The sequence below is a fragment of the Solanum tuberosum genome, unplaced genomic scaffold, assembly GCF_000226075.1.
Source record: "Solanum tuberosum cultivar DM 1-3 516 R44 unplaced genomic scaffold, SolTub_3.0 scf00538, whole genome shotgun sequence".
Taxonomy (NCBI): domain Eukaryota; kingdom Viridiplantae; phylum Streptophyta; class Magnoliopsida; order Solanales; family Solanaceae; genus Solanum; species Solanum tuberosum.
The window spans coordinates 283,679-301,825 of record NW_006239455.1 but is presented as its reverse complement, the minus strand read 5'-3'; the positions used below and the strand labels follow the sequence as shown (position 1 = coordinate 301,825).

The following is an 18,147-nucleotide window of genomic DNA, read 5'->3' as shown; positions in this document are numbered from 1 at the left end:
ATTAATTTTATGGATTGTGCTAAATAGTGTATTTTATTTGTAGGAGTAAATTAACGTAAAGTTAAAGAAGTTTAGAGCTAAAATAAATTAAAGATGAAAGATTATAGAAGGAAATCAAGCAGGCAACTTAATGGATTAAATTGAATATAATAATATATAAAATTATATGCTGCAAAGTGCACATTCAATTGAAAACTTGAAAGGAGAATATTGCTGCCAGCCACGTGGCAGATTCTGAAAGTAGTGGCCAATTGAGGAGCTGCGCACAATCTTGAAGGCGGCGGACAGAACGCGTACAACAATTCCAACTCAGTTTTGGTTCTGGTTTTCTCGTTTGTTTTGGTCCCAATTATTTTATTTAGGGTTTTCTACAACTATAAATAGTCCACAGAAATAATTATTGGACAACCAATATACAGTATGGAGGAGGCACTTTTGAAGAGAAAGTCGTCAATACTTTTTAGGGTTCTTTTCTTCTTCTTATTTTCTTAGAGATTATTGGATAAAGTCCTTGTTCTGGGGCTATAGCCACAAATCGAATGTTGATTATTTAAGGTTTATGAATTAATTTTCGGTTGTCAATACAAGTCACTTCTATATTCTTGTTTTAGTATTTTATGTTTGCACACCATAAGATAAATCTATTGTCTAATCTTAAAATCGAGAGAGAAGAGGTTAGATAGACCAGAGAATATAGAGAGCTCGGTCCACCCATTAAATTAAGGTGATTAGTGTTCAGGAGTGACGCCCAGACGAACACCTTGCTTGGTTATGAAATAGGATGAAATATAAATGCTCGCCAATTAGTCTATTTATCTCCGCTCAACGATGTAGTTAGATAGCTAACTTGGGTAGGCGACGAGAGGCGTATAACCCGAATCATATCATCAACCCTATAAACTAGTAACTTGACAACTGAAATGAATTATAAGCCTATAATATGATACATGAGATTCAATACATGCTGCATCCTTGGGATTTTCCAACTATTGTAAGTAATCTTATTATTTTATTCCTACATTCTTTTTTATTTGACACTCTTAAATAAATAATTAGACCAATATAATTTAGTAAAAATAGTTAATTGACAAGTCATTTGGGTTCAATAATCTTTTTCTTTTAAGAGCCACTATATTACTTGCGCGACCACGTACACTTGCGTGTGCAATTGGGAGCAACAGATACTATGTTTTAGGGTTGATCGACACCATTCTGAGGGTAGTACCATGTTAATTAGGGTTATATGTGTGTTATTGCATGTTATTTACTTGTGTTACTACGTTTGTTTTGAAGCATGTTTGGACTTAGTCTAAGATAGACTAGTGATGTCTTAGGCCCGTGAACCTTATGACTTTGGTATGTGTCTGATGTTGTTTCGTATGGACTAGGTCATTGTAGACTGAATTAGCAAACTTGGGTATGATAGCTTGAGCTTAGTTTAGGCGTTTGCACAACTTTATAAGCCTTCTATTTTTTCTCCCTATCTCTACGACTCCGATGGGCTGCCGAAGAGCACGCATCATATGATGATTTGATATTGGGTTGTTCTAGGCTTGGAGCCTCATGTGAATGCTTGTGGGTGGACGTTGTTCTACGATGATTTAGTCTCGATATTGGAATCTTTTTTTGGAGTCGACTAACTCTTTTGTCACTCTTGCTAGCTGGGGTAGGAGTCGACTGGACATTATGACTATTTCCAATTCGAGGCTGACGATTGTAGTTTGAGGCTGTTATCTCTATTTTGAGGCCAATGTTTATGGGTCGAGGCCGTATTCGCGATTTAAGGCTAATACTTAATGGTTCGAGGTTGTCACCTCTAGTAGAGGTTATAACTTGGGGTTCGAGGCCCAGTGTACACCTGTTGGATTTGGTTTGAAGGCACTTCTCTCCCTCTAGCAGAATTTGCTATTCTATGTACCTGTCGGGATTATGAGGGTTCGTTCGGGTTTTATTTAAACTTGCACACGAGTGTACCTTCTGTGATTATGGGGGCCCAGTTAGGTTTAGTTTAGGTGTACTTAGATTTACTTTCGGTATGTTCATGTGTTGTCTTTTCATAATCGTTTGACCTCTGTTTTTGTCTAGATTATATGTTTTCTGATTGTATTTACCTTTCTTGCTCAGTCGTCCTATGATGCCTACTGAGTACCTTTGGTTTGGTACTTATGCTACACTCTGCATTATTTTTGTGATGTAGGTTCTTGCACCAGCTACGAGTGGTGATCGGTCACGCCATTTTTTGCAGCTTGTGGATACCAGAGACGAGGGTGAGCACTTGAAATCCTGGATCAGCATGTCTCCTTCTGTATATATGTTAGCTAGTCTTTTACCTTTGACACGGCTTGTTGTGGTCCAATTTTGAGACTTGTACTTGCTCATATTAGACAGTTATGTACTCGTGACTTCCAAGTTTTGGAGGTTTTCCCATTGTATATAGATTTTGGTTTTCTTGTGTTTCTGCCTTTTCTTATTATTACTATTATTTTATGTTTACTTTTACCCTAGCACTCATTACTTGTCCTTCTAGGTTATGGGTTGGATTACTTACTGGTGGATTATAGTAGGTGTCATTATAGAAGGATTAGTCGTGAGTTTATGCAAAAATTTCCCCTAAGCCGCTCATAATTTTGCAATTACATCTTGGGAAAAAGGAGGAGTGACCTAAGATGAATTCTAACCTATTTCCATAAATTTCATTGATAAAGGTAAGTTAATTGCTTCCCTACTTTGGTATTGTGATTCTTAGGCCTTAGAATCATTGTTGGGTGACCTTAGGGAGAGTTTGATTTGAATTAATGGTGAAAAGACCTTAGTTTTGGTAGGATGATCATGGGAGTGGCCTGAGGTTTAGGATTTGGCTATAATTAAGATATTATTAGGCCATTATTTATTGATTGTCGTGTTTTATCATTGTTTTTAACCAAGAACAAGTTAAGGCCTCACAAAATGGGAAGGCTCAAGTTCAATAGAGCTTCCAAAGCTTGATTTAAGGTATGTGATAGTTATTTGTTTTCACCGTTTATGTTATATGTGCTTGTCAACTGCTTTATTAATACTACATGCATGATATATGATTAGGAGAAAAAGAAGGAACGTGATTTGAAATGAAAGATGTTGTCAATTGTATGTAATGAATATGTTAACTTGGATATATAAGTGTGATTGTTGTTCATTGTTTATGCAATTGTGTTTTGTGTTTGATGATGAGATCGGGTACCATGCGGTATATAATATTATTAGAATGGGTACCACACCGATATACTAACAATGGGAATGGGTACCACGTCGGTACACAAACAGTTGTATGTGTGGGTTCCATGAGACAATCAGATTGTTTTGTTGTATTGTGATGATACTGTTTATTGTGCACATCAGCTCATGGTAAGGACCGGAAGTCCGAGCTATGTTTTACTTGAGTTTATGATTGAATATTATCTGTTTTACTAAGTTATGGTTGTTTGTTCATATCTCAGATAACTGGAACTGGCCGATTATCCTACCAGTACATGGTGGTTGTGTATTGATCCTACACTTGTTCTTTCTTTGTTGAGTACTCAAGCGACTGTTTTGCGACCTTAACTGTGTTAACTCCATTATCTAAATCCAAAGGTGAGACACTTCTTCCGGGCTGCAATAGATTCCTCTTTATTTCCTTAGGCCATTCATTCGGACTCAAACATTTTAGTACTGCAACTTTCAGTTTCTAGGGGGTTACTTCCGCATTGTTGGACGATTATGGTTTCTTTACTAAAAACTTGGTTTAATTATTGAAGACTATTTACTTGAAAATCTTTGGAACTGCTTACTTTGATTGCATTTTAGACTTTGTGTGAGTAGTTGGTTGGTTCTCCCACCGAGATTAATGTGGGTGTCACTCACGGTGGGTCAGGATCGTGAAAGTTGCCCTCTACCATTAAAAATTAATGTCATATTTAATGTAATCAATTGTAATTTATAAATAATCTTTTATTACAAGTTTACAACGCAAGTCTTTTCACAACTAACTTTAACACTTAGAGCATGTTTGGATTGACTTAAAAGTTGACAAAACATGTTTTTAAGCTCTTTTTAGTTTTTGAAAGTGTTTGACAAATTTAAAAATAGCTTAAAATAAGTTTAAAATGACTTTAAAAAAAGTTGAAAACCAAAAGTAGCACTCCCATACTTTTTATATTTTTACTTAAACGCCATTCAAGTTTGATCAAGTATATTACTTCTCTACCCCTATTTATTTTTTTTAGATAATTTCAGATTTACCCTTATGAAATAAAACCCTAACAATCAATTCACTTTCCCTCTCCATTTTTTTCTTCGAGCTGCTGCGCCACACTGTTCTCTCTAGCTGGGCATGGTATGGTATGGTACAGTATTTAAAAACTTGTGTACCGTAATTTCACTATTTATTTTTTAAAACTACTATACCATTGTCCTCCCAATTTAATTCGGTATGATTTAGTATTTTGAAGTTCAATTTTGTTATTTTGCAGTATAGTAATCGGTAACTATAGTTTGTTCAACTTCGACTAATTTATACTCGTATAATAGAGAATTATGACTTCGTCAATCAAAAAGAAGGTCTCAACTATATCATACCAAATACCATACTACCAAAATCACAGTATCAAAATTTTTGATATAGTATGATAATTCGGTATATACCATATCATGCCCGCCCCTAGTTCTCTCCAACATTTCTTCCTTGGTTCTCTTTTTTTTCACAGATTTTTCACGAGGCTATCCGTCATTGGCATTTATTCATTTTTTTTCTTCCTCGATTTTCATTCTCTTCATTTATGAGTTTTTTTTTCTTCCTCGGTTTTCATTCTCTTCATTTATGCATTTTTTTCTTCCTCGATTTTCTTTTTTTTTTCTTAAATCTTTCATATGATCTATTCAAATTATATATTTTTAAAATTTAAAATAATTGTGCATACGCAATTAACTTAGATATCTTTATTGTTAAGTTATCTATATATATTTTTTTCCTTTAAGAGAAAAACAAATATGCTAAGTATAAGAGACAAAGGATGGTCATTCTTTCAATGATAATTAAACAAAATCAATAAAAATCTGTATACATCAACTTGATCAAGCTATTATCTCATCTAGCTTACACTCTCTGTACCTAACAGCAGCCTTAAATGATCCAGCCTTATGAATTACATCACAACATTCACATCTATTGATCTGAAAAAAAAAAAAAAGAAAAAAAAAAAAACATATCACATATCACATTTTTTTTTGTAATTTTCATACAACAAGTAGATGTTGTTACAAATGAAACATAACCAAACAATAAACACAACAGCCACGGGACCCTACATTTATTGAATTTTATTTATTCTTTGATTGCATAGCTTCAAGAGAATTATTTTCTAAGTTCATTTTATACATGATTGCAATCATGTATGTTTAAATATAATCGAATTTAACTTATATTACATTGTCAATATAAAGAGTTTTATACTTTCAGTGTAGTTTATCTCAAAGTTAGTAAATCCCATTTTCTATTGAAGAAAATTTATATAGTCAGTGTACACAAGTTAAATTCATATAAAGTTCATAAGAAATTTAAGTAAAAAGAAATATTACCTGGAGACGTTTTGTTGCTGGTGAGTAAACATGAATTTCATTAACATATTCTGCAGGATAACTTCCAGGATACAAACAAACTCCTATCCCTCGAGGCCATGCTCTGATATATTTTGTAAGAATTTTGTTTTGTGGAGTTTTCTCAATAGACTGGAAGAAATACATATGAGGGGTTTCACAAGGATCCCAAGAAAAATTTCTAGTATCAAAAATATAATGTGGTGGAAGTGTAATGTTACCCCATGGTTTGAATGTTTCAATAGGATTTTGTATCAAACTTCTAGGCATAATATTCTCATAAATATGAGCTGAATATCCCCATGAAATTGAAAATGTCCAATTGTTGGATCTTTTGTAGCAAATAGTTTGTTGTAACATTCGCGATTGATCATATTTTGCAGCATTTAGGAGATGATATCCCGATTGTGCACGATCCAAAGAGGGGAAAATTGGGTCAACCGTGTCAAAATGGTGAAGGGATATTAATAAAGATTTTGGATGGGATGATAGAAACCCTGATAGATCACCTCGTAGATCAATCTGTACTAAAGAAGAAATTAATTAATTAATAAAGAAAAATCTCTAGATCAAAGATTTATAAAATTCAGAAAAGTATAGATCTACTTTTATCTATTGATGTGACAACAATTCATTATTTAAATATTTTATTCGACTTTTGAGGATCAAGAGGAAAGAGAGAAACGATTGTTCAATAAAGTTTGAGATCAAATTTATACCTGATGACTACCCATAAGAGGAGAAAGATTGACTCCAATATCAGCTGTGCAACTCATTGTAGTTCTATCAGCAGATCTAAAGAAAGCATATCTCTTTAAACAAGAAATCACATTATTTGCAAATGCTCTAGCCAAAGGATAACTCAATATAATTCCAGCACCACCAAATGCTTGATGAAATGAGAAAAAATAATTCGCCATTATAAATTCCGAGTGTCCTCCAAAATAATAATATTTCGTATGATCATATTGTGCAAGAATATCAACCATATTATCCACAAAAAATATTGAATCATCGTCCCCCATAACTACCCATCGTACCCCTTCATGTGCCTCTCTAACCACCTCCATAATTCCATGTACCATTCTTAAAACTCTTGGATCAACATGATTTGTTTCATTCATGAGTCTTGGTACATCATCGGATACTCGATAAGGAGGTGAATTTAAGGACCATGGTAGAAGATCTTCACCTTGAGGAGGTACATCTAGTAAAAGATGTCCTATTGTAACATTTGGTCTCCACCATGATTCAATATATGGTTTTCTATGATGCCATGCTTCTTCTGACCCTAAAAGTCCAAAAACAAGGTGACTAATGTTAGTAGGCACACTAATACTGATTTGTACAACATGATTTGATGATGATGATGTATTTGATTGAGAATTATTTGGAAAAGATGTTATGAATTTTGAGGAAGAGAAAAGATGATAAGATGGACATTCACTGAGAAAGATAATTGTAGCCACATATAAGGTTAAACCACAAATTAATACTGTTTTGCAAATGCTAATCACAAGTGATGTTTCAAATGTAGGCATGTTATAGAGAGATTGGATGAAAGAGAACTACATAATGAAGTTAAATCAATGATCATTTGATTTTTATACTCCAATATGAGCTATTTTTTTGTTTTCTATTTTCAAGGTTTTAGTATTTGCTATAGTATTTAATATAATCTTCAACATCAAATCCAACTTTTTCATTTTTTTCTATTATATAGTCTAATAGACCTAAAAAAAAAGAATGAAGATCCTACTTCTTTGTGAACTACATTGTGACTTTGAGATCTCTACATAGGTATTAGTTGTTTTACTATACTCCTTTACGGTACTTCTTTATCTACATTTTGACGGTTTCGTTATAATAAAATTAAAAGTTGAATTACTAAAATACCCTTTTAAAGTTGAGCGATTATAATATCCTTCAATTATACATATATTACCTCCTTCGCGAAATGGTACATTAACTTTCTCTTTATTTTATTTTTTTGTTATAGGAAATCTGAAGAATTTCAGGTGTTACTTAATTAATAATTAATGTACTAAGTTCAATTAACTAAAAATTTAATGCAAGAATCATATTCATATTCTAAATGTCTTTACATTTGGAGAAACTTTTCCCCCTCATTCACTTTCTTTCATTTAATTTTCTCTAAATTAAATATTTACATAAAATTTTATTACTCACCTTTTTTTTTTGACAAACAATGATTCTCATTCAACCAAAATTAATGTTCATTACAAAAATAATAGTTGCTGATAACGAGCTACTATTCCTATATCAATGACTATAACTTTCTATACAAATAGAGACACACAACTTACTTGCAAAATAAGCATAAGAATACATTAGAACCTAATAACTCATGGATATTCTACCAATTGCACTTTTCTTAGTATGTAAGGGTATAGAAACCTCTAAAAAGTACACTTATTAAGGGTGTGTTTGGTCATGTTCGATTGACTTAAATGTTTTGAAAAATATTTTTCAAATGTAATTATTTTCCTCTAATTTAAGGAAAATGACCCCCTACATAAAGTAAGGAAAATATTTTTCACAACTGTCCTTAATGTGAAAAATATTTTTCAAAACTTTTCTCAAACCTCTACCACCCCGAACCGGATCCCCACCTAGGACCCGACTTTCGACCCTGACATGAGATCCAACTGGGGACTCAGAACCTGACTCTCAGATACGACCTAGACCCCGACTATGACCTCGTTAATTGGAATCAACTTCCGACCTCAGTTGTGACCCAACTCTCGGCCCCGACCGAAGACACGACTCTTGACCTTGACTCTTTAATTTACCTTTACCCTAACTCTCGACTCCAAACCCTCAACCTGACCCCAACTCCTGACTTGAGAATCGATTCCCAACTATGCCCCGATGGGAACCTGACTTCTAACCTCAACTACGACCCGACTCTTTGCCCCGACCCGAAGTCCCAACTCCCAACCTCGACTCGAGACTCGAATCCCCAACCCGACCTAATTTCTGGCCTAACTCAAGACCCAACACTCGACCCTGACTTTCGACCCCAACTCGGGACCTGACCTTGATCGACACCAGACTTCTGATATTGACTCGAGACCCAACTCCTGATGCTCTACCATAACTTTTAACCTAGGACCCCAACTCGAGACCTTGACCAAACTCAAGATTCAAGACTTAAATCATGACACTGACCTAAGACCTGACTCCTGAATAGAAACCTAGCTAATTACGATACCGACTCGAGACCAAGTTCCTTACCCCAATTTGATACCCAACTTCTAACATCGACTTAGTTCTAAATCCTGACACTCACTTTAGATTCGACGTCAACTTGAGATCTGACTCTAGACCAAATCTCAACCTTGACAACTAACATCGTACCGTCTTAGGACCCAAATCCCGATATTGGCCTCGACTTGGGACCTAACTAGCGACCTTGACCTAGGGTTTGACGATTTATCTTGACCCAAAACTCAGTTCCTTATCTGGGACCTCATTACAGACTTGCAACCCAACTCTTGATCTCGACCATAACCCTGACTCGTGACTCTTGACTTGATCATCACTCGGGATTCGACCCCAACCAAGATCCAAATTTAATCCCCGACTTGGGACAACACTTATTTTCTAGAAAAAAACATTTTCCTTCATACCAAACAACCTTTAAAAAGAGAAACAAAAAAAGGAAGAGAAAATGCCTGTATTTGGGAGTATTTATTTCTTTACATAATAAGAAATAATAGATGATATGGATATCCTTATTATTCATTGGCTTACTTTGTTTTTTTACATATCAAATATGGTCGGGTCAAATAATTTATCCATTTTCACTGACTCATATTTGACCTACTCATATCTGACTCGACCCACACATTTGCCTACCGTATAAGTATCTCTCTGTATATATTGCTAGAAGATCCATCTGAACCTTAACTCTAGCACATGAATTAGGCCGAGTTTTGTTTATTGTGGTTGAATCCAAGTGTAGAGGCTTCCCTACCGCAAAAGTAAGAATAAATAGGAATTCTTTCACAAAATAGGTGGCCAGTAAATTGGGAAAGGATATGGCCAAGTCATTTCTATGTTGTTTCCTCATCTACTTTGAATTCCGTATCATAAATCAATGGTCTCATCTGATAAACGAAACCATCATTGGCTTTGATAAAACAAGCATTGTTTGATAGCATATTAATTAATCCTCTCAATGTAATCATGAATCATGGTTCTTTTCTCAATGTAAAAATATTGCTTTTGTAACCATTTGTGTTCCCTTAAACTCTTCTCAAAAGATACTTTAAAATACTCTTGCTCAAATCTTCGTTAAAACTCTTTCTCAAAACTTATCTCTGTTTTCTTAGGAAATCAGTTTTAAGACAAAAATGCTTGCTTTAAAAGATTCTCAAAAATTATGACTCACAATAGGGTTCATGCTGAAATATTGACATGAACGAATCAACTCAAATATCTCAATGTATAATAATATATATAACAACTTATGATCAAGGATTTAGAACTCAGAATCATGAATAACATTACTCATATCAAGAATACTCAAATCTAAGGATAGAACCTAGATTACTCTTTTATTGATTTGAAAGTAGATGTAGAGCGTGAGGAAGAACTAATTCAACACTATGATATATAGCCTTACATACCTGGAAGAACGAAGTTCTTTGGCAAAATCGACGAAACTCAAAGAACGCTTGAACCCTAGATTTTCTCCTCTTGGAACCTTGCTCTAATGACTTGAAGTGTTAATGAACGTAAAAGAATTGATTAACACTTTCTAATCCCTTAATTAGATGTAAAACGTTGTGGTTTAGGCTTAGAATAGGAATTAAAATGACGTAGTTTAAGTACCAAATACATATGAGAAAGACTAAAATGACCCAGCTTAAAAACTATCGAGGTGCCTTAAAAGGAGGTTTCATAGACCGTTTAAGGCTCCATGGTCAGTGAAACACTTCACGGGCCGTATAGGTGTTTGTGAACCTTCGTCTATCTGACAGGGCCTTATTAAAACGAGAATAATTTTTTCTCCAAACTTTAAATGAGGCAAACTTGGTGGTGTTGAAAAGAGGACTCAAAGACCTTTAATTTGATAGGCCACGGACCACCTAATTTATTATGTGCTGATAGATATGATCGTTTGAAGTTGACCCAAAACATAAAAGTTGATGGGTGACTTGTACGGAGCCCTAAACGGACCGTACATGCCACCATAGGTCGTCTAGGGTTCCGTCCAGGTGACCCCCACCTTGGCAGTCCTGGATGGTTGGCCACCTTGCTCTAAACGGGTTGTGGACCTCTAAATGGACCATTTTGGGTTCCGTAAAGGGTCCATGGTCCATTTTGGGTTCGTGGACTTTCCTGTTAGTCCTCTTTAGACTTTCTCAAAGTTCAAGGTGTTACACGAACGATTCAAATTTTAAGAGTACAGTTGCGAGGTGTTATAAAATAATTCGGGTTCTTAGCTTAAAATTTTTCAGGGTGTTACAAAATGCCTATATTTGGGAGTATTTATTTCTTTACATAATAAGAAATAATAGACAATATCAATATCCATATTATCCATTGCTTTACTTTGTTTCTTTACATATCAGATATGGTTGGGTCAGATAATTTATCTATTTTCACTGAGTCATATTTGACCCACTCATATCTTACTCGACCCACACATTTACCTACCCTATAGGTATCTCTCTGTATATTTTGCTAGAAGATCCACCTGAACCTTAACTCTAGCACAATTAGGCCGAGTTTTGTTTATTGTGGTTGAATCCAAGTGTAGAGGCTTCCCTACCGCAAAAGTAAGAATAAATAGGAATTCTTTCACAAAATAGGTAGCCAGTAAATTGGAAAAGGATATCCAAATCATTTCTAAGTTGTTTCCTCATCTACTTTGAATTTCGCATCATAAATCAATGGTCTCATCTGATAAATGAAACCATCATTGGCTTTGATAAAATAAGCATTGTTTGATAGCATATTAATTAATCCTCTGGTAACACAAAACTCATCAGAATATGTATGTTCCACAAAAGACCTATTTGTGACTCTCTTTCGATACCACATTGTTTCGAAATTTGTTTGCAAAGATCTTCAAATTCGAGCCAATCATATAAAACTTTACGAATTACTGCATACTATAAATTCAATGGTAATCCATTATTCAAAATTTTCTTATTTATTGTATCTAATTTTTATGTCAATCTATCTTTCAATAACTTTGAAAATTCAACTTAAAATAATGGAATTAATGTTATCAACATAAATACAAAATGATGGTATGCATAATGCATCTATCAGTCAAAATTGATGGACCCTAAGAGAATAGTAATAACTATCTAAACCCAAAAAAAGAAAAAAGAAATTATAATATTCCACTAAGCAATTATTTCATCCACACGACATTCCCTGAGTTTAATCTTTGCCTTGTTGGTGCCCTTTTTGTGTATCACGTCACAACATTCACATCTATCCATCTGAAAGTAAAAAAAGGAAAAAAGAAAAAACAATAGTAATTTGTTATATATGAGACTTGTTATAGATATAAAATAGTAATATATATATCTGTGTGTGTGTGTGTTTTGCAAACAAATTTGAAACATCTTATATAGTCCTTTTTCTTAACAATTCTTTTTTGTGTTCCTTAATTTTTAAAAGTGCTATTTTGATCACCCTTTCTTCCTAAAGTAACTTATTCTATGATTTAGGAGATATTACAAATAAAATAAAGGAGAATATTTAGACCTTACCTCTATTCGTTTCCTTCTTGGAGAGTAGACTTCAATCTTGGAGATATAATCAGCAGAATGGTTACCACTATATGAACAAGACAACAATTCTCGAGGTGATGATCGCGAATATGTAGTAAGGATTTCATATCTCTTTGTTTTTTCTACATTTTTCATGAAGAAAACATGAGGAGCTTCACAAGAATCATTTGTACGCCACCTTGTATTTAACATGTAATATGGAGGGTCTTTAGGTGTAACTCCCCAAGGTTGAAAGGTTTCAATTGGTAATTGTAAATGGCTTCTAGGCAAAATATTCTCATAAATATGAACTGAGTAACCCCATGAAATAGAAAATGACCAATTGCTAGGCCTGTTGTAGCAAATAACTTGTTGTAACATGCGCGATTGATCTAGATTTGCTGCCTTCATAAGATGGCGGACAGATTGTCGTCTCTCTATTGAAGGGAAAATAGAGTCCGTAGCATCTAAATGGTGAAGTGACATCAATGGAGCTTTTGGATGAGAAGATAATAAACCAGATATATCACCGCGCAAATCTATCTACAAGTAGAGACAAATGCAAAGATTAAGAGTTAGTAAATTCAGAGCGAATGATAGCTTATGGTATAAAATAAAATCACAAGCACACGTGTTCAAATAAAAATTAGTGACACCAACTAAGGCTATTGAACAATTTGACCATAAATAATATTTTAGCATTTGTGGTTACTTATTAATTTTGCCATCAATATTTTACAATACGAACTTTAGAGTTTAAGAAAGAAATGAAAACATACCTGATGACTACCTTTAAGAGGAGTAAGAATGACTCCCACGTCAGATATGCAAACCATAGTTATTTGATCAGCAGATCTTAAGAAAGGGTATCTCCTCAAGCAACTTTCTATATACTTAGACATAGCTTTTGCCAAAGGGTAACTCAAAATAAATCCAGCTCCACCAAATGCTTGATTAAATGAGTACCAATGATTTGACATTATAAACTCTGATTGACCCCCCAAATAGTAATACTTTGTGTGATCATATCTTGCAAGAACATCAACCATATTATCAACAAAAAATATTGAATCATCATCTCCCATAACCACCCATCTCACTCCTTCATGGTCTTCCCTAAAGACCTCCATTATCCCATGCACCATTCGCGCCATAGTTGGCGCTACATGTTTAGTTTCTTCAATTAATTGAGTTATGTTATCGGATACCCTATAAGGTGGGGAAGATGAGGACCATGGCAAAAGATCATCGCCTGTTGGAGCCACATCAAGAAAGAGATAACCGCGTGTTTTATTAGGCCTCCACCATGATTCAATGTATTCTTTCCTAAAGTGCCATGCTTCTTCTGAGCCAAGAAGTCCAAAAAGAAGATGATTAAGGTTTGTTGGACTAGAATCATGACCAAATTGTGGGGTTGTAAATCTTGATGAGTAATGTAAGAGCTCAAAAGATGAACAATTGGGATCTTTGAATAGGAAAATTGAAGCTAAGTAAAGAAAAACACATGAAACCAACACCACTCTGCAAAGACAAAAAACAAACAACTAATTGTCAAATGAAAATTCTAATTAGCTCTTCTTTGATTGTATTTAAGTAACTGGAAGCATTTCTTGATTGTTTGAGCAAAAGGAAAGTTTTATGTCCTTATTATGATCAATTACTTATATTTGTCTTTTAAATGACTTAATAGCTAGTATTAAAAAAAATCTATAAATTAAATTCATTCAAGAGAAATTTTTTCAAGTATTATTTGTGTTTGGTCAAAGTTATGAATTTAAATATACGCTCATAATATAAAGATTTTATATTCACATCGTATTTCAACATCTTATATCAATTTAGTCATTATTTTAATCTGAATTACTAGCCAATTATATATAAGTAACCTGCTTGTATAAATATTTTTTATAACGTTAATGCATAAAACTTTAGACTCACAGACTGAAGTTTCATGAATAACCAATCCTCAAGTTATGGCTAATTTTCAATTACAATAAGATATAGCCTAGTGCACAAAGCATCATGCAGGATTTCGAAAAGAGTCGCACTCTAAGGGGTGTGATATAAACACCCTACCCTAATGTATACATTAGTGATTGTTTCCACAGCTCGAACCCGTAATACATAGATCATACGGAAACAACTTTACCGTTTCTTCATTGCTCCCCTTCTAGTTTCCAATAATAGTCTTTGTTAGAATTAAGCAAACAAAAGAAAATGATCATGATGAAACTTTAGAAATAAAGTGATAGAAAGAGAGGGAGTAACCAGACAGGGGAAGAAGTGATATAGTGGAGGCAAATAATTTCAATCCATTATTGTTCAAAGCCATGATCTATCATTCCATTTCTTTTCAACTTTAAATCAAGAAGAAATCAAACAAAGAAAGGAGAGGTAAAAAAATTCAATTTTGCTGATTTTGGAAGAAAAAGAAGGTACAAAATTATTACCTTAGTCAAGAGTTTGTTATAAATTTCCCTAGTAATTGTGTGGTTAGCACTAGAGGCGGATCTAAAATGTTAAGACAATAGAACTTTTGGTCAATTAATTATTGGTCAAATATTAGTTCTTGTCATATAACTTTAAATTAATTAAAATAGTGTATTTTTTGTTATGTTACCGTGCATGCGCGTAAATATGTTATATCAAGTTATTTTTTATAACTAGTTTTAAGGTACATGCTTTACGAGTGCATCTTATTTTATCGTAGGATATCAGAAGGCTATGAAGTGGGACATGAAACCGATCGAGGAAAAAAAAATTTGGATGTTATGAATTTGGCAATCCCGACTTGGACAACAATTTTTTCAGCAAAAGACAACAACAAACTATTTTTGAGACTACAAAATATATTTGGAGGATGAAATCTCAGAGAATTTGAATGAACTCACCCACTTGTGAAAATGTCATTTATGAATTTGAGGTCATGATTAATGATCTCGGTTAGCGCAATAAAATGGACGTCAATAACCTATTGCATTATCCAAGTGAAAATGATACATATTCAGTGGTCCAAAACTTAGAAGAAATTGTGAATATCATAAAAAACAATGTTGACAATGAAATTGTAGATGATACAATACCTTTAGAACCAGTTATGCATAAGGAAACACTTATCGTATCTAGAACTCTTCATAATCTTATGGTGTAGTTCGAAAAGACAACACCAGAACTTTTGGATGCAATAAGAAAAATTAAAGATGAACTTCAACTAGATTTAAAGTTTAACAAAAAAATAAAACACAATAGAATCACATTTCACTAAATCGTCTTAGATATATTTGTACTTTTAAAGAATTATTAATTTCTAATATTAATGGGACCATATATTTATATAGTGGTCTTCTAAAAATATATTATCTTATTATCTTATCGAAATAAGTGATTTTTTTCATTGACCCAAGTCGAAACCGGAAGAAAATATTATCTTAGAGAGATTATTAATTTACCGAATATTAATTTAGTGAGGTTTTACTGTACTATGTAATTTTATATAGAGAGGTAGGTAGGCGATTGTAGTATCCTTTATTACGTAACTGTCTATTTTATTACCTAATGTTAACACACATTATGATTCTTATATTTACCTTTTTCATTCCCGTTATATTATTTTTATTTTCTTATTATTAAATATTCTAAAGTCTTTCCAATGGTCAAACCTTCTACATTAAACAAAATCTATTGTTGTCTATTTATAAAAAATAAAAAAAATAAAAAAAAAGATCTAATTTGTTTTTTGGTGTATTCTTCAAATCTCAAGCACGGCAACAAGTTAACATTATTTCAATATCAATATATAAAATTCAGCGCAACATTATTTCGATGTTATTCTATCAACTTCTTATATTCTTGAGCCAAATTTTATTATTCTAACCTTGGATTCTTTACATTCTTACTTCATAAAATTTATACTTTCTACCCTCCCAAGATCACATTTATAAAATTACACTAAATTTATTATTATTATTATTATTATTATTATTATTATTATTATTTAATTTGTATATATAAACAAGAAAGAAAAATTAAAACCACTCTATAAATTTGACTTTATACCCCATTATTATCACATGTTCCTTAATTTATGGACCTTGGTCTACATCGATTCCTTCGTGGAAGAACTAAGGAGTAATTCTTTACTACATTTTATAGGATTATTGAAATTCAATAACTATAAGTATGTTATTTATCAAAAATGACTATAGTTTATATGTATATCTAGTTGTATTGTGTATTTTTTATTTTATTTTATAATTAGAGTGCACTAAATAAGATATTTACTATAAGTGAATCCCTTTAATTACGTCCCTAAAATTCTCAACTTCTCAATTTTAAATTAATAACTACCTAGTCAATGCATATCCACTTGGATTCCAATCCGTTTAACAAAAATATTGAGATACATCATATTCAATTCTTCAATTGTCTCCATTGTTCTTAGTCAAGCATAAAGGTATTCACTTGATTATGTTTAGTTAAATTGTTTTATCACTTTCTTGTATTTATTGATGAACTATCCTTCAATTCATATACCATTAAGCATCTAAAGGTTTGATTTTGAACGCGACACTCATGCATACAAGTATATACACCAAAACATGTACTCTTAAATTTATTAAACTGCACCGGTGTAAGCTTCTCTTCAAATCATGAACTATGTTATGATTTCTGTATGTATATCTACAGATGTGGGGCTTCAGTCAGACGATTTAACATAGAGAATCTAATTTCCTATCCACGGTTAATATATTATGTGTACGGTTAGCATATGAATACTTTGTTTTCAAATGGATACAAGTATTTATAAAACTTAATGTATCAATATAGCAAATAAAGTAAAGTATAGCAATTTAGCATATGAACAAGACAATTTAAATATGATTTACCTTATCAATACAACTATATAGTATACATATAAATACCCTTGTTGTTAAACAAAATTTGGATACAGTGGACAAACAATGTTGCTTCAAGTATTTTAAAAAAAAATACAAACTTAATGTATTTATGTATCCAAATGTACTTATATAGTTAATCAATCTTTCAACTTGTGTTAATATTTCAATACAAACGGTTAGCGTATGAATACTTTGTTTTCAAATGGATACAAGTATTTATAAAACTTAATGTATCAATATATCAAACAAAGTAAAGTATAGCAATTTAGCATATGAACAAGACAATTTAAATATGATTTACCTTATCAATACAACTATATAGTATACATATAAATACCCTTGTTGTTAAACAAAATTTGGATACAGTGGACAAACAATGTTGCTTCAAGTATTTTAAAAAAAAATACAAACTTAATGTATTTATGTATCCAAATGTACTTATATAGTTAATCAATCTTTCAACTTGTGTTAATATTTCAATACAAACGGTTAGCGTATGAATACTTTGTTTTCAAATGGATACAAGTATTTATAAAACTTAATGTATCAATATATCAAACAAAGTAAAGTATAGCAATTTAGCATATGAACAAGACAATTTAAATATGATTTACCTTATCAATACAACTATATAGTATACATATAAATACCCTTGTTGTTAAACAAAATTTGGATACAGTGGACAAACAATGTTGCTTCAAGTATTTTAAAAAAAAATACAAACTTAATGTATTTATGTATCCAAATGTCTTAAGAGCTATAGTGATGATACAGCGCTTTACCTCACGCTGCCAAGGCCCATCATATACCTTGTCGTGATATTGGAAGCTAACTCACTAAGTGGATCCACTAGTCTATGCGAAAATGATTCATCTAAAAAG

General features: G+C 32.7%; 2 protein-coding genes across 2 annotated transcripts; both read right to left on the bottom strand.

Moving 5' to 3' along the window:
* Nucleotides 1-5,088: 5,088 nt before the first annotated feature.
* Nucleotides 5,089-6,530, bottom strand: LOC107058519 (uncharacterized). The gene is made up of 3 exons (XM_015304325.1): nt 6,330-6,530; nt 5,593-6,132; nt 5,089-5,187 (listed from the first exon to the last, which is right to left on the bottom strand). The coding sequence occupies exons 1-3, from the start codon at nt 6,528-6,530 to the stop codon at nt 5,089-5,091; spliced, it is 840 nt and encodes a 279-aa protein (XP_015159811.1).
* Nucleotides 6,531-11,996: 5,466 nt separating this feature from the next.
* LOC107058518 (uncharacterized) lies at nt 11,997-14,528 on the bottom strand. The gene is made up of 4 exons (XM_015304324.1): nt 14,518-14,528; nt 13,148-13,889; nt 12,369-12,911; nt 11,997-12,095 (listed from the first exon to the last, which is right to left on the bottom strand). Exons 1-4 carry the CDS (start codon nt 14,526-14,528, stop codon nt 11,997-11,999), a joined length of 1,395 nt encoding a protein of 464 aa, XP_015159810.1.
* Between the last annotated feature and the right edge of the window lie 3,619 nt (nt 14,529-18,147).